This window comes from Pan troglodytes, chromosome 4 (assembly GCF_028858775.2).
Source record: "Pan troglodytes isolate AG18354 chromosome 4, NHGRI_mPanTro3-v2.0_pri, whole genome shotgun sequence".
Classification (NCBI taxonomy): Eukaryota; Metazoa; Chordata; class Mammalia; order Primates; family Hominidae; genus Pan; species Pan troglodytes.
This window is the reverse complement of record NC_072402.2, coordinates 177,152,720-177,179,700: the sequence shown is the minus strand read 5'-3', so window position 1 is coordinate 177,179,700 and position 26,981 is coordinate 177,152,720. Positions and strand designations below refer to the sequence as shown.

At 45.7% G+C, this 26,981-nt stretch overlaps 2 protein-coding genes across 10 annotated transcripts in view; both read right to left on the bottom strand.

Annotated features, from left to right (window-relative positions):
- The window catches only part of CANX (calnexin), a 51,988-nt gene that overhangs the window by 12,730 nt on the left and 12,277 nt on the right, over window positions 1-26,981 (bottom strand). For 2 of the 9 annotated variants that reach the window (XM_054684856.2, XM_063810992.1), the window contains exons 2-9: window positions 21,277-21,318; window positions 12,303-12,476; window positions 11,830-11,903; window positions 10,972-11,030; window positions 9,782-9,923; window positions 9,105-9,186; window positions 8,098-8,290; window positions 1,857-2,046 (exon numbers count right to left, since the gene is read on the bottom strand). In XM_054684856.2, the coding sequence (XP_054540831.1) occupies window positions 1,857-2,046; window positions 8,098-8,290; window positions 9,105-9,186; window positions 9,782-9,923; window positions 10,972-11,030; window positions 11,830-11,903; window positions 12,303-12,476; window positions 21,277-21,318 (956 nt within the window). Of the gene's footprint in view, window positions 1-1,856; window positions 2,047-8,097; window positions 8,291-9,104; window positions 9,187-9,781; window positions 9,924-10,971; window positions 11,031-11,829; window positions 11,904-12,302; window positions 12,477-18,382; window positions 18,579-19,050; window positions 19,310-19,549; window positions 21,074-21,276; window positions 21,319-23,035; window positions 23,121-26,981 lie in introns of those variants that run through there. The other 7 variants (XM_063810991.1, XM_024356877.3, XM_009450313.5 and 4 more) reach the window with 7 other exon arrangements.
- On the bottom strand, window positions 23,032-23,688 carry LOC471771 (high mobility group protein B3-like). The gene has a single exon (XM_063810999.1). It carries the CDS (start codon window positions 23,671-23,673, stop codon window positions 23,098-23,100), a length of 576 nt encoding a protein of 191 aa, XP_063667069.1. The 5' UTR covers window positions 23,674-23,688; the 3' UTR covers window positions 23,032-23,097.

Here is a 26,981-nt window from a genome sequence, read left to right as displayed (position 1 = left end):
CTGCAGTCCCAGCTACTTGGGAAGCTAAGGCGGGAGAGGATCGCTTGACCCCAGAAAGTGGAGGCTGCAGTAAGCCGTGACCGTACCACTGCACTCCCACCTGGGCAACACAGAGATCATGTCTAAAGAAAAGAGGCCAGGTGTGGTGGCTCACACCTGTAATCCCAGCACTTTGGGAGGCTGAGGCGGGTAGATCACCTGAGGTCAGGAGATCGAGATCAGCCTGACCAACATGGTAAAACCCCGTGTCTACTAAAAATACAAAAATTAGCTGGATGTGGTGGCATGCGCTTGTGATCCCAGCTACTTGGGAGGCTAGGGCGGGAGAATCACTTGAACTCGGGAGACAGAGGTTGCAGTGAGCCGTGATGGCGCCACTGCACTCCAGCCTGGGCGACAGAGCTACACTCCATCTCAAAAAAAAAAAAAGCAAGAAAAGAAAAAACATATTTATGTAAAAACCAGTACATGAACATTCATAGCAGCATTATTCATAATCACAGACAAAAAGGAGCAAACAACCTAAATGTCCACCAAAGGATGGATAAATAAAATGTGGCATTATCAAAACAGTAGAATTTATTCAATCATGAAAAGGAATGCAGTACTGATACATGCTTCAACACAGATAAACCTGGAAAACACTGTGCTAAATGAAAGAAACTGGACAGAGAAAGCCACATACTGTATGATTCCATTTTATATGAAATATACAAAGTAGACAAATGTAGAGAGGCAGAAAGCAGGTTAGTGGTTGCTGGGAGTTGGGGGAGGAAACAGGGAGTGGCCGCTTAATGGGTACAGGGGCCTTCTTAGGTGATAAAGCTAGTTAAGGAATATAATACTGAACAAGGCTAAGTCCAAATCTAATATACACCAAATATACAAATAAACTTGGCATTTATACTAGTGCAGTACAAAAGTTCAGTTATATGTATCTTACCTTTCAAGGAGGAAAAAGATCATCTAGAATGTAACTGCTAAGCATAGGAGGATATTTTACAAAGGGTAAGAATTTCTTCGTTCACTTTCTGACATTTCTGGAGTCACTGTGTGAAGTTGCAAGTTCAAAGACAGCCATATACAAGAATACAGCCCCAGCTATCTTCATTTCTCCTCACTCTTCAATGTGCACCCTACATAAAAGGCCATGTAATTTCTCCCTCGCATGTCAAGCTCATTGCTGCTCCTCTACTTCTGCATACGACATTCTTCATTCAGAAACACCCCTTCCCATATTCACCAACTCCTTAATTCTCACCTCACTGCCAAGTCTCAATCTGATTTGCCTTGCTCCAAGAAACCATGCCTAGTTTAGGTACACCTGGTGCTCTGGTCTCCTGTGGCACCTTCTCATGAACCCTTACAATACCACATGCCAACATCATGCCTCACAACTGGACTTCAAGCTCTGTGTAGGCAGATGGTGGTGTCCTTGTGGCTTTGTATTCTACCACCCAACCCACAGCAGAGAATTGACTGTTGTTTAAATAGGAAAAAGGTTATTTTTCAAATTAAAATTTAACATTTCAGGACTTTGGCTTTAAATGTGAGTTCACAGAAGCCCTGGAGTAGCCAGGTTAAAGGACCTGAGATTCTGCCACAAACCAACAGTGTCACCACAGACAAACTCTTATCAAGTGTGGCATTCTGTGGCTTGTAAAACGGTGAGTCAATCCAGATGATGACACTATGGCCCCTTTCCAGCTATAGTACTCTATATTTTCCCTACAGATTAGACTGCATCATGGATTACTGAAATTATCAGAGCTTACTCAACCAACATTTGGTTGTTCAAGCCACATGGAATATATGAAATGCTCCCTTACACTTGAAGACAGTTCCCCAAGACTCACCAGTCATCTGGCTTGACAGCTTCCGGATCTGGGATTTTTGGTCTTTCATCCCAATCCTCGGGCTTCCGGTCTTCTGGGTCCTCAATTTCACGTGAAGGATTTACAGGAGGAGTCATGTCATTGAGCAGATTTCCACTATTCACCACAGATTGGTCAACCAGTATTTCAAAACTATTATCTGGATTCAAGACTGAAAGAAACATTAAATGGAATTAAAAGTACTTAATTTTCCAAGCTCCCTTTACCATAATACAAAAGATCATGACTTCTAACGTGAAGCAGCAGAAGTCTGACCTGAGGCTTTGGGGTAAGAACAATGCCTGGCTCCTGGGGTCTTGGGCAAGCTAACACCCATTTCCTTATGCACGAAACATAAATGATTAGTCCCTCGGCTTTCTAAGAATTACAGCAAATGATAGTTAAAATCTTTAACACCAAAGACTTGACTTATAGACACTAAAAAAAACAAAACAAAAAAACAAGAAACTACATAAACTAACACAATTATTGGGCTTACACATATACACCAGTGAGAAGACAAATACGTGGACTTATAACTACTTCCCAGTACAAAAGGTCCATTTCTTCATTTTTAATAGAGCTGGTATTATTACCACGTTACTGAAATTACACAAACCTCCAATTTATTAAAACGCATGTCCACTCATGATTCTACTTTCTACTTTTTAACTCCCATGGAGAATGAAAAAACAATTTTAAATCCATAAAAGCATTTTTTAAAATTTTATTTTATTGAGACAGAGTCTCGCTTTGTCTCCCAGGCTGGAGTGCAGTGGTGTGATCTCGGCTAACTGCAACGCCCGCCTCCCAGGTTCAAGCGATTCTCCTGCCTCAGCCTCTGCAGTAGCTGGAACTACAGACGGCCCCGTGCCACCATGCCCAGCTAATTTTTTGTATTTTAAGTAGAGACGAGGTTTTGCAATGTTGCCCAGGCTGGTCTCAAACTCCTGAGCTCAGGCAATCTGCCCAACCTCAGCCTCCCAAGGTGTTAAGACTACAGGTGTGAGCCACCGTGCCCAGCCACATGGGCCCCATAAAAGCATCTTAAGTGTGATGTATATTAAAGCCCAGATTCCACACCTAGATATCTAATACACAGGAGACTGAGTTACAGCACATCCAAACAAGGAATCCTATGCTGCTGTGTCAGTGATAATGAAAATGAATATTTCTGTGAGGAAGAACTTCACACTCTTTTGTTGTTAAGAAAGTTAGGGCCGGGTGTGGTGGCTCATGCCTGTAATCCCAGCACTTTGGGAGGCTAACGCAGGTGGATCACTTGAGGCCAGGAGTTCGAGACCAGCCTGGCCAACATGGTGAAACCCTGTCTCTACTAAAAATACAAAAACTAGGTGGGCATGTTGGTGCACACCGGTAAACCCAACTACTTGGGAGGCTAAGGCACAAGAATCGCTTGAACCTGGGAGGTGGAGATTGCAGTGTTTCTGTCTCAAATAAAAAAGGGCCGGGCGCAGTGGCTCACGCCTGTAATCCCAGCACTTTGGGAGGCCGAGACGGGCGAATCACGAGGTCAGGAGATCGAGACCATCCTGGCTAACACAGTGAAACCCCGTCTCTACCAAAAATACAAAAAATTAGCCCAGCGTGGTGGTGGGCACCTGTAGTCCCAGCTACTCGGGAGGCTGAGGCAGGAGAATGGCGTGAACCCAGGAGGCGGAGTTTGCACTGAGCGGAGATCGCACCACTGCACTCCAGTCTGGGAGACAGAGCGAGACTCCGTCTCAAAAAAAATAAATAAAAATAAATAAAAAAATAAAAAAGTTAGATATAGCACGTAAAGTTGTATATGTGTATATACACATATTGACAAATATATATCACAATGCTGATGTTTAAGATAATTTTAAGTGACTTCTTTGTGTATGTTTTTATTGACATATCGTACTTGTACATATTTTCGGGGTACGTGTGATATTTTGATACATGTATATAATGTGTAATGACCAAATCACAGTCATTGGACGGGCCCAGTGGCTCATGCCTATAATACCAGCACTCTGGGAGGCTGAGGCAGGCCCATCATTTGAGGTTGGGAGTTCGAGACCAGCCTGACCAACATGGTGAAACCCCAACTCTACTAAACATACAAAAAAAATTGGCCGGGCATGGTGGCGCATGCCTATAGTCCCAACTACTCGGGAGGCTGAGGCAGGAGAATTGCTTGAACCCGGGAGGCAGAAGTTGCAGTGAGCTGAGATCAGGCCACTGCACTCCAGCCTGGGCAACAGAGCGAGACTCCCATCTCAAAAAAACAAAAAAAACAAAAAGAACAAAACAAAAAAAAACAAATCACAGTAATTGAAATATCTGTAACCTTAAACATTTACCTTTTCTTTCCATCTTATAGAGACAGAGTCTCATTCTGTGACCCACGCTGGAGTGCAGTGGCCCAATCATAGCTCACTGCAATCTCGAATCCTGGACTCAAGGGATCCTTTGATACCACAGCCTCCCGAGCACCTGGGACTAGAGGTACATGCTACCAAGCCTGAATAATTATTTTTTTGTAGGAACAAGGTCTCACTATGCTGCCCGGGCTGGTCTAGAACTCCTGGCCTCAAGTGATCCTCCCACCTCAGCCTCCCAAAAGTGCAGGGATTATAGGCCTGAGCCACTGCACCTGGCTCCATTTACTTTTTCTTTGTATTGGGAACATTACAATTCTCTTCCAGCTCTTCTGAAATACACCATAAATTGTTCTAACTATAATTTCCCTACTGTACTATCAAATATTAGAATTTATTCCTTCTACCTTATTTCTGTACCAATTAACCAACTTGTCTTCAACCCCTCTCCCTCGCTTTAAGTGTTTTCTTTTTGCTTACTTATGGCTTCTGAATTTCTATACCTTAAATATGTATTACTTTTGGAAATAACAAAAAAAGGTTAAGCTGGGCTCAGTGGCTCATGCCTGTAATCCTAGCACTTTGGGAGGCCGAGGTGGGCGGATCAACAGATGGCCAAGAGTTCGAGATCAGCCTGGCCAACAAGGCTCTACTAAAAATACAAAAATTAGTTGGACATGGTGGTGTGTGCCTGTAATCCCAGCTACTGGGGAGGCTGAGACAGGAGAATCACTGGAACCTGGGAAGCGGAGGCTGCAGTGAGCCAAGATGGCGCCACTGCACTCCAGCCTGGACGACAAAGCAAGACTCCGTCACAAAAAAAAGAAAAAAAGGTTGTTATATTCTAGGCTGGGTACAGTGACTCACACCTGTACTCCCAGCACTTTCAGGAGCTGAGGCGGGCAGATCACTTGAGGTCAGGAGTTCGAGACCAGCCTGGCCAACATGGTGAAACCCGGTCTCTACTAAAAACAGAAAAATTAGCTGGAAAAAAAAAAATAATAATAATAAAAAAAAAAGAAAAATTGGCTGGGCATGGTGGCACAAGCCTGTAATCCCAGCTACTCAGGAGGCTGTGGCAAGAGAATCGCTTGAATCCGGGAGGCAGACGTCGCAGTAGGCCAAGATCATGCCACTGCACTCCCACCTGGGTGACAGAGCAATACTCCGCCTCAAAAAAATTAAAAAGGTAGTCCAGGCGCGGTGGCTCACGCCTATAACCCAGCAGTTTGGGAGTCTGAGGCGGGCAGATCACCTGAGGTCGGGAGTTTGAGACCAGCCTGACCAACATGGAGAAAACCCATCTCTACTAAAAAAAAAAAAAAAAAAAAAAATTAGCCAGGCGTGGTGGCACATGCCTGTAATCCCAGCTACTTGGGAGGCCGAGGCAGGAGAATCGCTTGAATGCAAGAGGCAGAGGTTGTGGTGAGCCAAGAGCACACAATTGCACTCCAGCCTGGGGAACAAGAGTGAAACTCCAACTCAAAAAAAAAAAAGGTTATTATATTCTTCAGAAAGAGGCATGCCTATTTATGATCTCAAACTAGCAGGAAAAGCTTCAATAAACAAACAAACCAAAAAAAACCCTGTATCAAAATGATTCAACTCAATTGTCAATTGTCCAGGTATTGGAGCATCCAAATAAGTTCAACTACAAGATACTTCTGAAAAACTATTTTTATTGGATTTATGTATAATTATAAATATAACTTATTCTATTATTCAACATTTCTCAACAACAACAACAAAAAAGGAAGAAATTAGATAGATCAGCAAAGCTCTTTGTAGGGAAAAAAAAAAACACCTTTTTTTTTTGGAGTGGGGGACGGAGTCTCACTGTGTTGCCCAGGCTGGAGTGCAATGGCATGACCTTGGCTCACCGCGACCTCCGCCTCCCGGGTTCAAGTGATTCTCCTGCCTCAGCCTCCTGAGTATCTGAGATTACAGGCGCCCACCACCCCGCCCGGCTAATTTTTGTATTTTCAGTAGAGATGACGTTTCACCATGTTGGCCAGGCTGGTCTTGAACACCTGACCTCAAGTGATCTGCTCGCCTCAGCCTCCCATCATGCTGGGATTACAGGCATGAGCCACCATGTCCAGCAAAAAATACCAATTTTTTTTTTTTTTTTTTTTGAGACAGAGTCTTCCTGTCGCCCAGGCTGGAGTGCAGTGTCACAATCTGGCTCACTGCAACCTCCGCTTCCCGGGTTCAAGCAATTCTCCTGCCTCAGCCTCCTGAGTAGCTGGGATTACAGGCACCCTCCACCATGCCCGGCTAATTTTTGCATTTTTAGTAGAGATGGGGCTTCACCATATTGGCCAGGCTGGTCTTAAACTCCTGACCTCAGGTGATCCGCCCACCTCGGCCACCCAAAGTGCTGGGACTATAGGCACGAGCCACCATGCCTGGCCAAAAACACCTATTCTATTCTTAAAATTATCTCGAACCTCAGTTCCTGTGGAAAAGAAGTTTTTTGAGACAGCATCTCACTTTGTCACCCAGGCTACAGTGCAGTGGCAAGATCATGGCTCACTACAGTCTCGACTTCCGGGCCCAAGCAATCCTTATACTTATACTCAGCCTCCTGAGTAGCTGAAACTACAGGCACATGCCACTATACTCAGTTAATTTCTTAAGATTTTGTAGAGACAGGGTCTGACTATCTTGTCAGGCTGGTCTGGAACTCCTGGACTCAAGCAATCCATCCGATTCAGCCTCCCGAAGTGTTAGGATTACAAGTGTGGGCCACCATACGTGGCCAAGAAGCTTCTTTTAATGCTGACAAATTAAGGTCATTTCCCAACTAAGATACTAAAGTGAAGAGATTATTTTCTTTCGTGGAGGGGGTACAGAATCTTCCTCTGCCACCCAGGCTGGAGTGCAGTGATACAATCTCAACTCACTGCAACCTCTGCCTCCTGGGTTAACGTAATTCTGCTGCCTCAGCCTCCTGCGTAGCTAGGATTACACCAGCTACTCAACACCACGCCCAGCTAATTTTTGTATTTTTAGTAGAGACGGGGTTTTACCATGTTGGCCATGCTAGTCTCGAATGCCTGACCTCAAGTGATCCGCCCGCCTCGGCCTCCCAAAGTGCTGGGATTACACGCATGAGCAACCATACCAGGCTGAGATTCTTCTTGTTTGGAGGCTGGGGTACTCTCCAGATATACAATCTTTTTTTTTTCTTTTTCTTTTTCTTTTTTTTGAGATGGAGTCTTGCTCTGTCTCCTAGGCTGGAGTGCAGTGGCGCGATCTCGGCTCACTGCAAGCTCTGCCTCCCGGGTTCGTGCCATTCTCCTGCCTCAGCCTCCCAAGTAGCTGCGACTACAGGTGCCCACCACCACGCCCGGCTAATATTTTTGTATTTTTAGTAGAGACGGGGTTTCACCATGTTAGCCAGGATGGTCTCGATCTCCTGACCTTGTGATCCACCCGCCTCGGCCTCCCAAAGTGCTGGGATTACAGGTGTGAGCCACCGCGCCCCAGCCTTTTTTTTTTTTTTTGAGATGGAGTCTCACTTTCGCCCAGGCTGGAATGCTGTGGCACAATGATCTTGGCTCCCTCCCAGGTTCAAGCAATTCTCCTGCCTCAGCCTCCCAACTAGCTGGGGTTACAGGCGTGCACCACCACGCCTAGCTAATATTTGTATTTTTAGTAGAGATGAAGTTTCAACATTTTGGCCAGACTGTTCTCGAATTCCTGATCTCAGGTGATCTGCCCATCTCGGCTTCCCAAAGTGCTGGGATTACAGGCGTGAGCCACAGTGCCCGGCCAGATATACAATCTTTAAATTAAATGGATGATATATATGTAATACCATAAGCCCCCAAACTAATGCTTTTTCTTACTTAGTGTGTAAAGATGTGTTTTCTTATCAGTAAAATAGGTCTTCAGATCTGCATCTGGCCTCTTAGCATGTTTTTCTTCATAGATACCCGTTTTGGGGTTTTTGTGTCGGAAGATGAAGTGCAGTTTATAGTCCTCTCCACATTTATCTGGACCAAACATAATCGTATAAGGGGTCTTGTCATGGAACTGATCCTTCAAAAACAAAAAAGGATTATTTGAAGTCACTGTACTCAAAGTGTTCAAAAGCAACGTTTCAAAAGTGTATGATAATTCCTCTTATAAAATTCCAAATATATTAGTGACAGTTAAAGGAAAAGCTAACTACAAGTTTGTTTAGTAAAAAGGAATAACCAGCAATCATCAGTAAATTTAAAATAACATTTAAGTGTCTAAAAAAAAGTAATGCACACATCTAGACAGTTATTGCTTCCTCATAAAACAAAGAAATAAGCTTGCTAAAACTAAAACTTACATAGAAGCAAAACCAGAAATTCAGATAAAAACAGTTGGTAACAACTTTGTAATTTACACTTCAAATAAAAAGCACGTTAGCGTCAAAGTCAATTTTCCCAACTCATCAAAAGAGTTAAACAGCAGGGGAGGAAGCCTTTATTTTCACAATTATTACAAAATTCTTTTTTTTTTTTTTTTTGAGACGGAGTCTCGCTCTGTCGCCCAGGCTGGAGTGCAGTGGCGCAATCTCGGCTCACTGCAAGTTCCGCCTCCCAGGTTCACGCCATTCTCCTGCCTCAGCCTCCCAAGTGGCTGGGACTACAGGCGCCTGCCACCACGCCTGGCTAATTTTTTGTATTTTTAGTAGAGATGGGGTTTCACCATGTTAGCCAGATAGTCTCGATCTCCTGACCTTGTGATCCGCCTGCCTTGGTTTCCCAAAGTGCTAGGAGCTAGGATTACAGGCGTGAGCCACCGCACCCGGCCCAATTACAAAATTCTTACAAGGTAATAGTGGGTGTCCAGCCACATTCCAGAAATGGGAATTACATACCAGGTTGAGTTCTGGTGTTTTAGAAAGCAGTTTCACATAGGCACCACCACATTCTATTCCATTTTGGAAATTAACCTCATACCTAATGTCAGAGAGAAAAGCAGAAAACTGTATGGCATTTTGAAAGATCGAAACTCTTAATGTATTTCCTCTCTCCCTCATCTTGGTCACGTTTTATCATAGGTCAAATGTTTACCCTTACAAAGGATTCCATCTTCTATTGTTTTTGAATAGTTATCAAATGCCACAAAAATAAATAAAATTAAATTGAACATTAATGCAGATTTCCAGTAAATTTGTTCTGCAAAATCTACAAGTTATTTAGAGTCAGGAAAATGAGTAACCAGTTTCTTTCAAAATAATGCACTAGGCAGGAAAAACTATTAATTACTAGTTTTGTAATTAATTAATTACAAAAACTATTAATGCAGATTTCCGGTAAATTTGTTCTGCAAAATCTACAAGTTATTTAGAGTCAGAAAAATGAGTAACCAGTTTCTTTCAAAATAATGCATTAGCCAGGAAAAACTATTAATTACAAGGTGTTTAAATTCACCCAAAAATCCCTACCACCACTTATATAATCTCATAATTTTTTAACATAGAGTAAAAGTTACATAATGTCTTCTAAGATTACCCTTTGCAGAAAGCTTTTATCCAACAAGCATTTCACTTACTGAACAATGAGAGGCTTGGTGTCAAACAGGAAGGGCTTGTTCAGTTTAGCAGAGATGGCATGATGCTTGGCCCGAGACATCAATACAAGTCCTTTATCACCTGGAAGCTTTGATTCCTTCATTTCATCTACCTCCCACTTTCCTACAAGACAACACAAAAAAGTTCCACTGCTTAACTCTACCTCTGAAGGTCCTTTAAATGCCAAAAAAAACACCTCCTAGTTGCATAAATATATTATACTGGGGCAGCCGTGGTCGCTCACACCTGTAATCCCAGCACTTAGGGAGGCTGAGGGCAGGCGGATCACTCGAGGTCAGGAGTTCGAGACCAGCCTGGCCAACATGGTGAAACCCCATCTCTAATAAAAACACAAAAATTAGCCGGGCGTGGTGATGGGTACCTGTAATCCCAGCTACTCGGTAGGTGAGGCAGGAGAATCGCTTGAACCCAAGAAACAGAGGTTGCGGTGAGCCAAGATCACGCCACTCTATTCCAGAAGCCTGGGTGGCAAGAATGAGACTCCGTCTCAAAAAAGTAAATAAATAATAAATAAACACACTTTATTTGGCAAATATTATTCAGATATGGCTTTTTAAAACTGTAGTGTATTATACTACTGTCTAGAAATTTCCAACATTCAGTAGCACAGGTGATTAAACAGATCTAATCCTATTAAATGTAAGGCTACACATGCACCCCTGAACCTTAAATAAAATAAAATCAAAAAAAAAAAATTAGGCAACACACAAAGGTGGCAAAACTTCCATGGAAAAATCTTTTTTTTTTTTTTTTTTTTGAGACGGAGTCTCGCTCTGTCACCCAGGCTGGAGTGCAGTGGCGCGTTCTCGGCTCACTGCAAGCTTGGCCTCCCGGGTTCACACCATTCTCCTGCCTCAGCCTCCCCAGCAGCTGGGACTACAGATGCACACTGCCACGCCCAGCTAATTTTTTGTATTTTCAGTAGAGACGGGGTTTCACTGTGTTAGCCAGGATGGTCTCGATCTCCTGACCTCGTGATCTGCCCGCCTTGGCTTCCGAAAGTGCTGAGATTACAGGCGTGAGCCACCGCACTTGGCTGGAAAAATCTTAAAGCTTACTATTTCCTTTTAAACTAGTCTTAGGAAATGCCATGGAGACAACATGTCAAACCTCTATCTGCTATTATATCTAAACCAAATGGAATTCTCACCATCATATTTGGCAATTTCATCATCGGTATCATCTTTCTTGGCTTTGGATAAAATCCACCTGTAAATAACAAATCCCAAAATCAGTCTTAAAATGACAGTTGACTTGTGAGGGAAAATTATGTAAATACTCATTAAAGTAGGACCTATTCTGCTCTTAGCCTATTTAACCACTCTACTTCCAACCTTTAAATCTGTCACACAACTAATGATAATACATTATCTTCAACTCACAAACCTATATGAAAAAGTACCAAACCTATGAGATAATTCCACTGATGTTTTAACATCAAGAGAAAATTTTTTTCCTCAATCAAAGAACAAAATATAGGGTAGAGTGGGGGAGGGAAAGAAGTGGAAGTAAAAACCACAAATTCCAAAAGACTATTTTCCTGCATGGATGTTAACACTGAAGATATTAAAGCTAGAAATTTCAGGCCAGGTGCGGTGGCTCATGCCTGTAATGCCAACAATTTGGGAGGCTAAGGCAAGTGGATCACCTGAGGTCAGGAGTTCAAGACCAGCCTGGCCAACATGTCAAAACCCCATCTCTACTAAAAAAAAAAAAAACACACACACAAATTAGCTAGCATGGTGGCGCATGCCTATAATCCCAGCTACTTGGGAAGCTGAGGCAGGAGAATCACTTGAACCCAGGAGATGGAGGTGGCAATGAGCCGGTATCACGCCATTGCACTCCAGCCCAGGCAAAAGAGCGAAATTCTGTCTCAAAAAATAAATAAATAAAATAAAATAAAGTTAGACATTTCACTATAAAAGATGCTATCCAAAAAGGAATCTACTATCCCATCTTATTTACATGTCTGCCTCTAACATATATTTCTCTGGAAAACACTTACCCTGACAGAGTTCCTCTGTCAAAAGAATCAGCAAAATATACTTCCCCTGTTGGAACTGGAGCTTTGTAAGTAACCTGTGTTAAATACATAAATGAATTAAAAATTTAAATTTTCAGCAACATGCCTTTTTATCTAGAATCTATTCTCCCGGTTTGCTTTCAACTGTCACAAAAATTTCATAGCTGGCCTTCAAATTCAACCCATATAATTGGCCTCTAGCAAGACAAAGGCTGCCAGAGAGATCAATAAGTATTTTCGCGAATTTTGCTTTCCCTTTGAAAACGTTCCAAATTTATCTTCACAATGTTTTTCTTTTATATTTTATTAGAGATGATATCTCCCTGTGTTGCCAAGGCTGGACTCACACTCCTGTCCTAGGCCTCCTGAGTAGTTGAGACTACATTTCCCTGCACCCGGGTATCTTCGTATCATCTCAAGACGTAAAAGGAATAGATTCAAAGACCATTTCAAACCTTGGGAGATGAAGGAGGAGCAGTGGTATCTGGTTTTGAGTCTTCTACCTCTTCAATGACATCGTCAAGGTCATCCTCAATATCAATCACATCATCATCATGTCCATCATGAGCCTCAACAATAGCAGTTCCAAGCACCAGTAACATACACAGCAACCACTTCCCTTCCATGATCTACACATAAAGAGCAAAATCAGTTAAATGTATTGCCACCTATCAAACTTCATGAAGATCACTAACCTCTCTCTCATTTAAAATTAAAGCTTTTAAATCGCAGAGCTAAAAAGAACTTACTATTTCATTTCATAGATAAAGAAAGGCAGCCTAGAGAGATTAAAGGGTTTCCCTAAAATCAGTTAAAAGATTCCATTTCTGGAAAATTTCAAAATAAAACTGAAACATACACGACATCCTCATATAGAGAGGATTGGTTACACAGATGTGGGGCATTCAAATACAATTTCCAACAAACTTTTGCATTTGTAAAGTGCTTTACAACAGACAAAAGCCCTTTCATACACTAATTTACAGGGGGTACCCGTTAAAACATTACAATGAAATAACAGAGATGGCCAGGCGCCGTGGCTCACGCCTGTAATCCCAGCACTTTGGGAGGCCGAGGCAGGTGGCTCACTAGGTCAGGAGTTCACGACCAGCCTGGCCAACATGGCGAAACTCTTCTCTACTAAAAATACAAAAATTAGCTGGGAGCGATAGCGGGCGCCTGTAGTCTCAGCTACTTGGGAGGCTGAGTCAGGAGAACTGCTTGAACCCAGGAGGTGGAGGTTGCAGTGAGCACGCCACTACACTCTAGCCTGCGTGACACAGCAAGAGTTCGTCTCAAAAAAAAAAAAAAAAAAAAAAATTAACACAGAAGATAATTCCTCTCACATTAAGGCTTAATATGGATACTGTTGCTCAAATATCATCAATAGACATGTTTTCAAATTAGCGTTTTAGAACTCAAAAAGAATATTAAACTAAGAACAAGCTACTTTTTAAAATTTATATATTTTATTTATTTATTTATTTTGTGACGGATTCTCCTTCTGTCGCCCAGGCTGGAGTGCAGTGGCACCATCTCAGCTCACTGCAACCGCCGCCTCCCAGGTTCAAGTAATTCTTCCACCTCAGCCTCTTGAGTAGCTGTGATTACAGGCACCCACCACCATGCCCGGCTAATTTTTGTACTTTTAGTATAGACAGGGTTTCGCCATGTTGGCCAGGCTGGTCTCGAACTCCTGACCTCAGGTGATCCACCTGCCTCAGCCTCCCGAAGTGCTGGGATTACAGGCGTGAGCCACTGCACCTGGCCAAAACAAGCTCCCTTTTTTTTTTTTTCTGAGATGAGTCTTGCTCTATCGCCAGGCTGGGACGCATTGGCACTATCTTGGCTCACTGCAACCTCCGCCTCCTGGGTTCAAGTGATTCTCCTACCTCAGCCTCCCAAGTAGGTGGGATGACAGGTGTGCACCACCACATCCAGCTAATTTTTGTTATTTTTAATAGAGACAGGGTTTCACCGTGTTGGCCAGGATGGTCTCAATCTCTTGACCTCGTGATCTGCCCGCCTCGGCCTTCCAAAGTGCTGGGATTACAGGAGTGAGCCACCGCACCCGGCTTATCTCTTCTTTTCTAACCACGTAAGCGCCCTGTGTATTATATTAGACATGTCTTGGGGTAGTGGCTCTCTTTCCACAGAGGACCACAGATCTAAAGAAATAAAAACTGAGCTACACAGATGCACAAGATGATGTGGTTGGTAGCAGGTAAATTTTCATTTTTGGGCTTGAGAAAGTACAGCTACAAGGTGGGGGAGAAAACAAGTAGAAGATACACAACTAAAAATGTGTGCGCACACACACACAAGATGTCCTTTTTTCCTCACATCCTCTGCCCACACAGTCACCCAATCAATCATAGTCTTTCACTCTTCTCCATTACTGACATCAGGATACTTAATGTTACCTTATATTACCAGGGCCTCTAGTTTCCTCCTCCTCTTTCAAGCTATCCTACAAGAAGACTCATCACCCAAAAACTATCATGAGTCCATGTTTGCAAAAATTTCTAAGTCTTTTAGCTAGTAATCAGCACCCTCTCCCTCTATAGCTGCTCTACATGCTATTCCCCCAGGAATCTTCAACTTCCTCTATTAAGACCTTATTTCCCAGCCTGGCCAACATAAACATAGCCTGACCCTGTCTATACAAAAAAAAAAAAAAAAAAAAAATGATCCTGTCTCTACAAAAAATAAAAAAAAGAAAAATTTAGCCAGGTATGGTAGCACACACCTGTTGTCCCAGATACTAAGAAGGCTAAGGTAGGAGAAGCTTGAGTCTGACAGGTTGAAGCTAAGTGAGTCGTTGGGCAGGGTGGGGTGGCTCACGCCTGTAATCCTAGCACGTTGGGAGGCTGGTAGACTGCCTGAGCTCAGGAGACCAGCCAGGGAAACATGATGAAACTCCGTTTCTACTAAAATACAAAAAATTAGCCGAGTGTGGTGGCGCACATCTGTAGCGGCAGCTACTCAGGAGGCTGAGGGAGGAGAATCGCTTGAACCTGGGAGGCGGAGGATGCAGTGACCCGAGATGGCGCCACTGCACTCCAGCCTGGGCCACAGAGACTCCACCTCAAAAAAAAAAAAAAAAAAAGACTCCACCACTCCACCAGGCGCAGTGGCTCACGCCAATAATCCCAGCACATTGGGAGTCCAAGGCAGGCAGATCATCTGAGGTCAGGAATACGAGATCAGCCTGGCCAACATGGCAAAACCCTGTCTCTACTAAAAATACAAAAATTAGCTGGGCAGGCTGGGCGTGGTGGCTCACACCTGTAATCACAGCACTTTGGGAGGCCGAGGCAGGTGGATCACCTGAGTTCGGGAGTTCAAGACCACCCTGACCACCATGGAGAAACCCTGTCTCTACTAAAAACACAAAATTAGCTGGGTGTGGTGGCAGATGCCTGTAATCCCAGTTACTCAGGAGGCTGAGGCAGGAGAATAGCTTGAACCCGGGAAGTGGAGTTTGCAGTGTGAGTTGAAATCACGCCACTGCACTGCAGCCTGGCGGACAAGAGTGAGACTGTCTCAAAAAAATAAAAAATAAAGTGAGCTGTAATGGCACCACTGCATTCAAGCCTGGGCAACAGAGTAAGACTGCCTTAAACAAACAAACAAACAAACAAACAGAAAAAGAAAGCAGAGTTTCAGAGATATTTGCAGCCCGTGTTCATAGCAGTACTACTCACAACAGCCAACAGTCAGAAGCAACCCAAATGTCCATCAATGGATGAATGATTAAACCATATGTGGTATAGGCATACAATGGAATACTATTCAATCTCAAAAAGGAAGGAAATCCCATCACCGGCTATAACATGGATGAACCTTGAAGACAATATGGTAAGTAAAATAAGCAATTCACAAACAGATACCACAAAGTTTTAAAAAAGAAGGAAGAAAGGAAAGGAGGGAGGGAGGGAAGAAGGGAGAGAAAGAAAGCTGAGCTTAATTTCTGGTCTCCTGGTTGGCATCGTGGCTCGCGCATGTAATCCCAGAACTCTGGGAGTTGGAGGAAGCAGGATGATCGCTTGAGCTCAGGAGTTCGAGACCAGCCTGGGCAACAAAGCGAAGTATCTGTGAAAAATTAGGAAAAAAAAAAAAAAATTAGCTGAGTGTAGCGTCATCCGCCTGTGGATCCAGCTACTCAGGAGACTGAGGCAGGAAGATCACATGAACCAATAACAGCAGGAGTTTGAGACTGCAGTGAGCAATAACCACGCCACTGCACTCCAGCCTGATGAAGAGCAAGACCCTGTCTCTAAAAAAATAAGTAAGGCTGAGCGCGGTGGCTCACACCTGTAATCCCAGCACTTTGGGAGGCCGAGGTGGGCGGACTGCCTGAGCTCAAGAGTTCGCAACCAGCCTGGACAACCCGGTAAAACCCCGTCTCTACTAAAATACAAAAAACCGGGCCGGGTGTGGTGGTGGGCACCTGTAGTCCCAGCTACTTGGGAGGCTGAGGCAGGAGAATTGCTTGAACCCAGGAGGCGGAGGTTGCAGTGAGCCAAGATCACACCACTGTACTCCAGCCTGAGAGGGAGACTCCGTCTCAAAAAAAAAAAAAAAAAAAAAAAAAAAAAAGTACATCTGTTGGAGTAACAAAGAATTCAACCAGGACTTTCCTGAAAAGTTTTACCAAAAGCTGTATAGGTTTTAACTGTTTAGGTACTTTTATTATTTCTTAGGAGTTATTATGAACGGCGTATTCTATTTGCACAGTTCATTACACTTTTTTTTTTTCTGAGATGGAGTCTCACTCTGTCACCCAGGCTGGAGTGCAATGGCACCATCTCCGCTCACTGCAACCTCCGCCTTCCAGGTTTAGTGATTCTCCTGCCTCAGCCTCCCGAGTAGCTGGAGGTTAATTTTCTGTATTTTTAGTAGAGGCTTCTACCAACTCCTGGCCTCAAGTAATCCGCCCACCTCAGCCTCCCAAAGTGCTCGAACTACAGGCGTGAGAGCCACCGTGCCCAGCCAATTCATTACACTTTTTAAAGTAGTTTCATGTTCACCATTTTATCTGCCCCTCCCAATTGCCCCCTAAAGGTGAGGCACCCAGGAGACTTCTCATTCCTATTTTGAAGTTACGGAAACCAAAGTGGGACAAAAGCTACCACAGTGGGCCGGGCGCAGTGGCTCACGCCTGTAATCCCAGCGTTTTGGGAGGCCGAGGTGGGCGGATCACGAGGTCAGGAGATTGAGACCATCCTGGCTAACACGGTGAAACCCCGTCTCTACTAAAAATACAAAAACAAAATTAGCCGGGCGTGGTGGCGGGCGCCTGTAGTCCCAGCTACAAGAGAGGCTGAGGCAGGAGAATGGCGTGAACCCGGGAGGCGGAGCATGCAGTGAGCCGAGATCGCGCCACTGCACTCCAGCCTGAGTGACAGAGCGAGACTCCGTCTAAAAAAAAAAAAAAAAAGGTTACCACACTGGGCACACAATTCAAGTTTCATGAGCCTGCAATTCATGCTCACCAACTGCCACTTCATCCCCTTAAGCTGTCTTCCAGGGCAAAGAGAACTCTAACTAAAAGGATGCAATGGTGTGATTGCCAAAACGGCAGCAACGACTTCTGTCAAAACACTTATCCCTTGTGGCCCTGAGAAGATAATGGGCTAAATGAACTGGGGAGTAAAGATAGTAAGGTGTCGGGGAATGCTGACAGCCATTTGCAGATAAGTCAGAAAATTTCTGTTGTGCAACACTGACCCCCACACACAGTTCACTCGAGCATTCTCATGATCCAGTTACCTGGCTTGTGTGTGCACCCTGGCTGTTGCACAGAACTCCCACATAGTCCTTTACCTCTGCTCTAAGTATAATTATACCAAATGTACAACAGTTGATCCATATGGCAGTTGCTTCTATTCATGACCCTCAAACAATGTTGGGAAAAGACTGAGATACAGAATGATTTTAAAGATCAATAAAATTCTTCCCCCTTAAAAAAATCTACTTATTAAAAAATTAAGCAAAATCTTCCATTTCCTAAATCAGAGGTAAAAAGACTTAACTATGGTTAATCTTGTCCTCTCAATCTTTTAATATTAAGCTCAGTTTAACTTCTCTCAACCAGCAATCACTTGTGTCATGCCCAGCGGTAATACACAATGCCCGGTTTCTTCCATCACCATAACTGTGACCTCAGGTCCTGCGAAACAGGACTGAACCAGTTCACTAGGATGGCAGTGTATTGGTCCAAAGGCATTCAGATTATAATAACGTACCGCAATGATCATCGAGCAGTTACTAAATATCGGACTTCCCTGTCTTATTGTATACATATCTTAATTTAATCCTCACAAATCCATCGGGTATTATTATATCCATTACTTGACAAGAACGGGGGCACAAAGGGTAAGAAAAGTGCCGAAGTTCACAGAGCAACCAATGACCAATGAAAGACTCGAGCCAGGGCCTTAGCGTTAACCACTGCACGGCCTATCCCCGAACTATAATCCCGGCACCATCAGTACACTAATCGCATGACCTTGGGCCAGTCATTTCATACCTCTAGGCCTCCAGTGTAGAAAGAGATGCACTTAGATGAGCTTTCGGGGGCTTTCCTGCTTTTAACGCCCTGTCCCTCTCCAACCGGATTACTCGCCTCCAGAATAGGTGCTGTAACTGCTAAGTTTCTCAACCACTGCGTGTTCTCCTTCTGGTACATTCCCCTTTCTCTTCAGGGAACTAGGGTCCAGTCTCCGCTTTGGATTTTCAAATATTAAACTGTAACGCTAGTTGTAAACATTCCCTCTCGGTCTAATACCACCCTTCCCTACTACTAGGGGTACCTAGTAGGCCCGATTCCACCCTATACTTTTACCCAGTTACTCCAGCCCACCTCGCGGCTGCCCAGGCAGCCGGCAAAGAGGCCTAAGAAAGCCCTAGAAGCAAAGCCATAGGAATAAGTCAGCTTTCCCAGAGGTCAAAGAAGGCTGTCGGGCCACCTGCCACGCCTCCCGACCCCGGCGGCGCGGCCTGGGCCCGCAACCCAACCAAAGAGGCCCGGATTCGGGCCTCCTCGCTCACGGCGGGCGCGTCGGCCAGGGCCTGGGCCCTCAAGAGCCAGCCCGACCCCTCAGTCACCGGCCACGCCCGACCCCTCAGCCGCAGAGGCGCTCCCAGCCCCCCGAGGTCCTCACAGGCCCGAGGACGCGCTCAGGTCTCCCCTCTCACCTCTAGCCTCCCGGGGACCGCGGGGGTGCCCGTGCCCCTTCCCGCCCGCACACCTTGCCCCGCGCCGCAGTAAAGAGAGAGGCGGAGGCGGCCCGACCGTCACGTGCCGCAGAACCAAGAGGCCTCGGCCACCGCTGCCGCGCGAGCGAGCCCCACCGCACGAAGCCCGGCCCTGTGCCCGCCCCTGGCCCCTGAGTAGCCACAGCCGGCGCCAAGTCCCGCCCTCCCGCGCAAGCCCCGACATCCGGTTGGCCGGCGTGGGCATCGCTCTGCGCACCGTCCCATACGCCCCCTACGGCTATTCTTCGTGGAGTGTGAAGATTGGCCGGGAGTGAGGCAGGAAGTGGCTGTTGGTTGGGCGGGAGGTGAGGGGCGGGCCACGCTGGATCGAGACCGCCGGGCGCGCGCGTCTCGGGGCGGGGCTGGTTTAACAGGCGTTCCCGCGTCGGTTGCTGTGGTGCCTTCGGGGCGTTCCAACCCAACCCCCAGTAGCCCTCACCCGTCTGGTTCCTGGAGCCGAGACTTGGGACGCGTCGCGCGCCCTTCGCTGACGGGGCAAACGGCAGCCGGCAGAAGGGGTAGGAGTCCGACGATCGGCCATCAGGGAGGGCCCGTTGCAGCGAACGCGGGCCCCTACGGGCGTGAGCAGAACCCAGCGCGAGCGCCTGGCCGGATTGGCGTGCACTGCTCCGCGCTGTGTGAGCCGGCGCCGCAGTTCCTGCAGAGTCATGGCTCGGCCCAGGAGCCTGCGCAGCCTCGTCGCCCAGCATAACACACAGTCCAGAATAATATAATCCGAGGTTATTTGAACTTTCAATTTATGTTTCCTGAAGTGAGATTAGGTGTCAGGGCAGAGAGATACAGGGATGACAGGACGAGAGAAAGGATGGTGCCATGGAAAGATTTAAGATACGCCACCATTTTAGTAACCCACTCTTAGTACATCTTCAGTTTTCAGTATGCTGAGAACCTCACAAAATGGAAGTGGCCCAGGGTTTTTCTAGACCTTTAGAGATCCTGATCTCTTGTTCTGTATTTGTTTGGACACCCAAAGGCTTGACTACTAGGGTGGAAAACACTAGAATCAGCGAATGTTATCACTGATCTGAAAAGCCCTCTTGCCACCTGGAAGGGGAAGAAAGGCAGGGTTTGGTGTTTGCATGAGTTAGTATCATCCAACCCTCAACCCCCCAATTTTTTTTATTTTTATTTTTTTGAGACGAAGTCTTGCTCTGTCGCTCAGGCTGGAGTGTAGTGGTGCGATCTCAGCTCACTACAACCTCCGCCTCCCGGGTTCAAGCGATTCTCCCTCAGCCTCCCGAGTAGCTGGGATTACAGGCGCCCGCCACCACGCCCGGCTAATTTTTGTATTTTAGTAGAGACAGGTTTCACCATGTTGGCCAGGCTGACCTCAGGTGATCGACCTGCCTCGGCCTCCCACAGTGCTGGGATTACAGGCGTGAGCCATGGCGCCCCACCTTCAGCCCCAAAATTTGTGTAGGAGAATTTTGGTTTCCTGTCTACCTGGGGAAGCAGCTATTCAAAGCAGAATAAAATTCTGGATGCTACATGATCCAAATAATGAGCTTAAAATGTAGTTACAGGAAGTACATTTGTGAGCAAAAGAGCTACTCCTGCAAAGGTAAGTGCCAAAAGACTGTGGTACTGTGGAGAATTCAATGGGATTCTGAAGGGGAGGGACTGCTTCCATCCAGAATGGACTGGCAAAGAGGTTAGAATTGGCTGGGCGAGGTGGCTCTCCCTGTGATCTGAGCACTTTGGGAAGCTGATGCAGGTGGATCATTTGAGGCCAGGAGTTCAAGACTAGCCTGGGCAACATAGTGAGACCCCTGTCTCTACAAACATAAAAATAAAAAAATTAGCCTGGCATGGTGCACACCCGTAGACCCAGATACTAGGAAGACTGAGGCAGGAGTATCCTTGACTCCTGATTGAGGAGGCTGCAGTGAGCCAAGATCGGGCCACTGCATTTCATCCAGCCTGGGCAACAGAGTGAGAACCCGTCTCTAAATAAATAAATAATAAAAACAAACAGATGTTTTACATGGGCACCGTTTGTGCAGTCCAAAGCAATTACAATAGTAACATCAACCTGGATCACCATGACAGATATAATAATAATGAAAACATATTATACGAATTCCCAAAATGTGACAGACCAGAAGTGAGTACGTGCTGTTGGAAAAATGGTGCTTATAGACTTACTTGATGCAGGGTTGCCACATTCAATTTGTAAAAACACAGCATCTGTGAAAAGCAATAAAAGGAAGTGCAGTAACAAGAGGTTTACAGCCTGTTTACATTCTGACATGGAGCAACAGTCAAGATTTAGTGTCATGTGAAAAAGCACAGAGAAAGGTGTGTTTCCTTTCATACTGAAAAGGGAGATGTATTCTCATACATGTAAGCTTGGCCAAACAAGCTTACAAGAAAGAAACACGAGAAACTGCTAGGAAAGGTTAATGCTGGAGAGGGGGCCTGAAACTCTAGAAGCAGAAATACTTTCTTGGCCAGGCACAGTGGCTCACGCCTGTAATGCCAGCACTTTGGGAGGCTGAGGCGGGCGATCACCTGAGGTCAGGAGTTCAAGACCAGTATGGCCAACATGGTGAAACCCTATCTCTACTAAACATACAAAAATTAGCCGGGCATACTGGTGCACACCTATAGTCCCAGATACTCGGGTGGCTGAGGCAGGACAATCGCTTGAACCCGGGAGGCAGAGGTTGCAGTGAGCCAAGATTGTGCCACTGCACTCCAGCTTGGGTGGCAGAGCCAGACTCTGTCTCCAAAAAAAAAAAAAAAAAAAAAAAAAGAAATGACACTTTCTTTAAACATGCATATGATTTTTTCAACAAAGAATCAGGCTGGGTGAGGTAGCTCATGCCTGTAATCCAGCACTTTGGGAGGCTAAGGTGGGTGGATCACTTGAACCCAGGATTCAAGACCAGCCTGGGCAACATGACAAGACCCCATCTCTACAAAATATACAAAAATTAGCTTGGCATAGTGGCTTGAGCCTGTAGTCTCAGCTACTCAGGAGGCCGAGGTGGGAGGATTGTCTAAGGCCAAGAGGTCGAGGCTGCAGTGAGCCAAGATTGGGCCACTGTACCAGAGTAACACCCTGTCTAAAAAAATAAAAATAGGCCAGGCACAGTGGCTCACGCCTGTAATCCCAGCACTTTGGGAGGCCAAGGCGGGTGGATCACCTGAGGTCGGGAGTTCGAGACCAGCCTGACCAACATGGAGAAGCCCTGTCTCTACTAAAAATACAAAATTAGCCGGGCATGGTGGCTAATGCCTGTAATCCCAGCTACTCGGGAGGCTGAGGCAAGAGAATCGCTTGAACCCAGGAAGCAGAGGTTGCGGTGAGCTGAGATTGTGCCATTGCACTCCAGCCTGGGCAACAAGAGTGAAACCCCATCTCAAACTCAGGCCTGTAATCCTAGCACTTTGGGAAGCCGAGGCGGGTGGATCACGAGGTCAAGAGATCGAGACCATCCTGGCTAACACGGTGAAACCCCGTCTCTACTAAAAAAAACACACACACACACAAAAATTAGCCGGGTGTGGGGCGGGTGCCTGTAGTCCCAGCTGCTGGGGAGGCTGGGGCAGGAGAATGGCGTGAACTCGGGAGGCGGAGCTTGCAGTGAGCTGAGATCGCGCCACTGCACTCCAGCCTGGGAGACAGAGCAAGATTCCGTCTCAAAAATAAATAAATAAATAAATGAAAGAAATAAAAATTTAAAAAAGGAATAAATTTTAGCTTTAGCTTTTGTACTTTTTTCAAAATAGGCAGTATGTTTAAAAGAGTAAACAAAATTGTTGATCCATTTATCCTTCGTATCCAGCTTCTTCTCATAGCTTGTCTCTCCATCCTTCCCTCAAAGCCACCCTCATCCTTGCTCATGCCTACCTTTTGCTTGAAGGAGAAAGTGGGCACACAGAGAGAGGGAGCACTCACATTTTTATCCATTTACTTTTTTTTTTTTGACAGATAAACACTTTGTTTATTCATCCTCCTCCTCATCTCCTCGTCTTCATCTTCTCTTCCACCTTTTTCCAGGCAACTTTAGCAGGACGCTTTGAGCCATCAAACTTCCCTTTCGACTTAGAATCAGCAACATCCTTCTCGTACTTCTCCTTCAGCTTTGCCGCCTTAGTGATGTAAGGCTGCTTTTCACTGTCATTTAAGTTATTCCACATCTCACCCAGCTTTTTTGCCACATCTCCAACAGAGATGCCAGGGTTTGTGGATTTGATCTTGGGGCGGATTTCCGAAGAGAACAGGAAGAATCCAGATGGTGGCCTTTTGGGGGCACTAGGATCCTTCTTCTTCTTGCCTCCCTTAGCTGGTCCCTTCATTTCCCGATCACGGTGCACTTTATCCGTCTTTGCCATTTCATCAAATTTAGACTTCTCTTTCCCGGACATTGTCTTCCACCTTTCAGAGCACTTCTTGGAAAATTCTGCAAAATTGACAGGGTTTTTCTTTTTACATTCTTCTCTGCACGTCTGCACAAAGAAGACATAAGCAGACATCTTGCCCTTTGGTTTCTTGGGGTCACCTTTAGCCATCCTGGCTGTATTGTTCGCTCTCATTCCTTTTTTTTTTTTTTTTTTTTTTTGAGACGGAGTTTCTCTCTTGTTGCCCAGGCTGGAGTGCAATGGCACGATCTCAGCTCACAGCAACCTCGGCCTCCTGGGTTCAAGCGCTTCTCCTGCCTCAGCCTCCTGAGTAGCTGGGATTACAGGCATAAGCCACCACGCCCGGCCCATTACTTTCTTAATAGTTAGGCTGGTAATGGTCATTTCTCTAAAGTTTCTCTATACTCATGCTAATCTGGCATTGTCAAAATGATGGACAAAGAAAAAGATATGTAACTATGTTAATTGAAGTTTATTTTATTACAGTGAAATTAAACTTTTTTTTTTTTAAGACAAGTTACCGGCCAGGCTAGAGTACAGTGGCACAATCATGGCTCACTGCAGCCTCAAACTTCTGGGCTCAAGGGATCCTCTTGCCTCAGCCTCCCAAGTGGCTAAGACTATAGGCATGCACCACCATGCGTGGCTAGTTTTTATTTTTATTTTATTTTTTTGAGACAGATTCTCACTGTTGCCCAGGCTAGAGTACAGTGCACAATCTCGGCTCACTGCAACCTCTACCTCCCAGTTTAAGCGATTCTCCTGCCTCAGCCTCCAGAGTAGCTGGGACTACAGGCATGTGCCACCTCACCTGGCTAATTTCTCTATTTTTAGTAGAGATGGGGTTTCGCCATGTTGGCCAGGCTGGTCTCAAACTTCTAAGCTCAGGTGATCCACTTGCCTTGGCCTCCCAAAGTGCTGGGATTACAGGCCTGAGCCACCGTGCCCAGCCTAATTTTTATTTTTTGTAGAGATAGAGTCTCACTTTCTTGCCCAGGCTGGTCTCAAACTCCTGGGCTCAAGTAATCTCCCTGCCTCAGCCTTCCAAAGTGCTGATATTACAGGTGTGAACCACAGCACCTGGCCAACATTTTTCATGTTCATTAACCATATATATTTTTTTTCCTTTGTGAATTCTCTATTCATGTCGTTTGTCCATTTTTCCACTATAGGGTTTGTCTTTTTTTTTTTTTTTTTTGAGACGGAGTTTCACTTTGTTGCCCAGCCTGGAGTGCGGTGGCACGATCTCGGCTCACTGCAACCACCACCCTCCGAGTTCAAATGATTCTCCTTCCTCAGCCTCCTGAGTAGCAGGGACTACAGGCGCCTGCCACCATGCCCGGCTAATTTTTTGTATTTTTAGTAGAGATGGGGTTTCACCTTCTTGGCCAGGCTGGTCTTGAACTCCTGACCTCGTGATCCACCCGCCTCGGCCTCCCAAAGTGTTGGGATTACAGGCGTGAGCCACCACGCCCAGCCTAGGGTTTGTCTTTTTCATACTGGTTTGTAAGGAATCATTATGTACTATGTGCTCATGCGATGGCTCTTGCCAGTAATGCCAGCAATTTGAGAGGCTGAGGCAGGCAGATCACTTGAGCCCAGGAGTTTGAGACCAGCCTGGGCAACATGGCAAAACCCTATCTGTACAGAAAATAAAAAATTAGTGGCATATGCCTGAGTGCCAGCTACTCAGGAGGCTGAGGTAGGTGGATAGATTCAGCCCAGGAGGTTGAGGCTGCAGTGAGCCATGATCATGCCACTGCACTCCACTAGCCTGGGCAACAGAGCAAGACCCTGTCTCTAAAAAATAAAATAATTAGACAGGGGCTCTTTGTTGCTCAGGGGCTGCTCCAAGTGATCCTCCTCCATTGGCCTCTGAAAGTGCTGGGATTACAGATGTGAACCACTGCTCCCAGACCTTTAAGAGCTTTTAAACCGGGGGCTCTTTTTGGTTATAAGGAACACAGATGGCCAGGCATAGCGGCTCATGCCTGTAATCCCAGCACTTTGGGAGACCGAGATGGGCAGATCATTTGAGGTCAGGAGTTCAAGACCAGCCTGGCCAACAGGGTGAAACCCTGTCTCTACTAAAAATACAAAAATTAGCCGGGCATGGTGGTGCGTACCTGTAGTCCCAGCTACTTGGGAGGCTGAGGCAGGAGAATCACTTGAACCCAGGAGGCGGAGGTTGCAGTGAGCCGAGATCGCACCACTGCACTCCAGCCTGGGCAACAGAGCGAGACTTTGTCTCAAAAAAAAAAAAAAAATAGGCCGGGCACGGTGGCTCACGCCTGTTATCCCAGCACTTTGGGAGGCTGAGGTGGGTGGATCATGAGGTCAGGAGATCGAGACTGTCCTGGCTAACATGGTGAAATCCCGTCTCTACTAAAAAATACAAAAAAAATTAGCCGGGCGTGGTGGCGGGTGCCTGTAGTCCCAGCTACTCGGGAGGCTGAGGCAGGAGAATGGCGTGAACCCGGGAGGCAGAGCTTGCAGTGAGCCGAGTTCGTGCCACTGCACTCCAGCCTGGGTGACAGAGCGAGACTCCGTCTCAAAAAATAAATAAATAAATAAAATAAAATAAATAATAAAGAAGAGAGATATAGTGAAACTACCCCAAGGAAAGTATATAGGGATGTCAAAGAGCCCAAGGAGAGGAAGAGAGTACTGCCTCACCTCATGCTATCCCGAGCTGGGATTGCAGTGTAGTGGCTCTTCCTGTCTTCCAGAGCCAAATGACATCTGCTTCATTCTCCCTTTCATGATCAGGCAATTTCACTCATTTTTTTTTCTTTTTTTTCTTTGCAGAGATGGGATCTCCCTGTGTTGCCCAAGCTGGTCTCAAACTCCTGGGCTTAAAGGGATCCTCCCACCCTGACCTCATAAAATGCTGGGATTACAGGCATGAGCCACTGTGCCTGGCCCACTCACTTTTTTACACAGCTTGGTCTGCCTGAAAAAACAATACACTGGCTAACATTTCAAAATATTAACCCGCCACACAGTGTTGTTTAAATGTATATAGGCCAGGCACGATGGCTCACACCTGTAATCCCAGCACTTTGGGAGGCTGAGGCGGGTGGATCACTCGAGGCCAGGAGTTCGAGACCAGCCTGGCCAATGAGGCGAAACCCCATCTCTACCAAAAATACAAAAATTAGCTGGGCATGGTGGTAGGCCCTGTAATCCCAGCTACTCGGGAGGCTGAGGCAGGAGAATTGCTTGAACCTGGGAGGCAGAAGTTGCCATGAGCCAAGATCGTGCTGCTGCACTCCAGCCTGGGCAACAGAGTGAGCACAGTCTCAAAAAAATGAAGTAAAAAAATAATATATCAATGTCTATAAACATAAACCCACTATAAATTTACAGCTCATATCAATATAAAACCATGTTTATAATTTTACCTATAATACAAACCAAAAAGTCAAATTAACATTTATGTTACTTATTTTTTTTTTTTTTGAGAGAGTCTCACTCTGTCG

Coding starts and splice junctions, on each gene's coding strand:
- LOC471771 (XM_063810999.1), bottom strand. CDS start 23,673: ATGAGAGCGAACAATACAGCCAGGATGGCTAAAGGTGACCCCAAGAAA.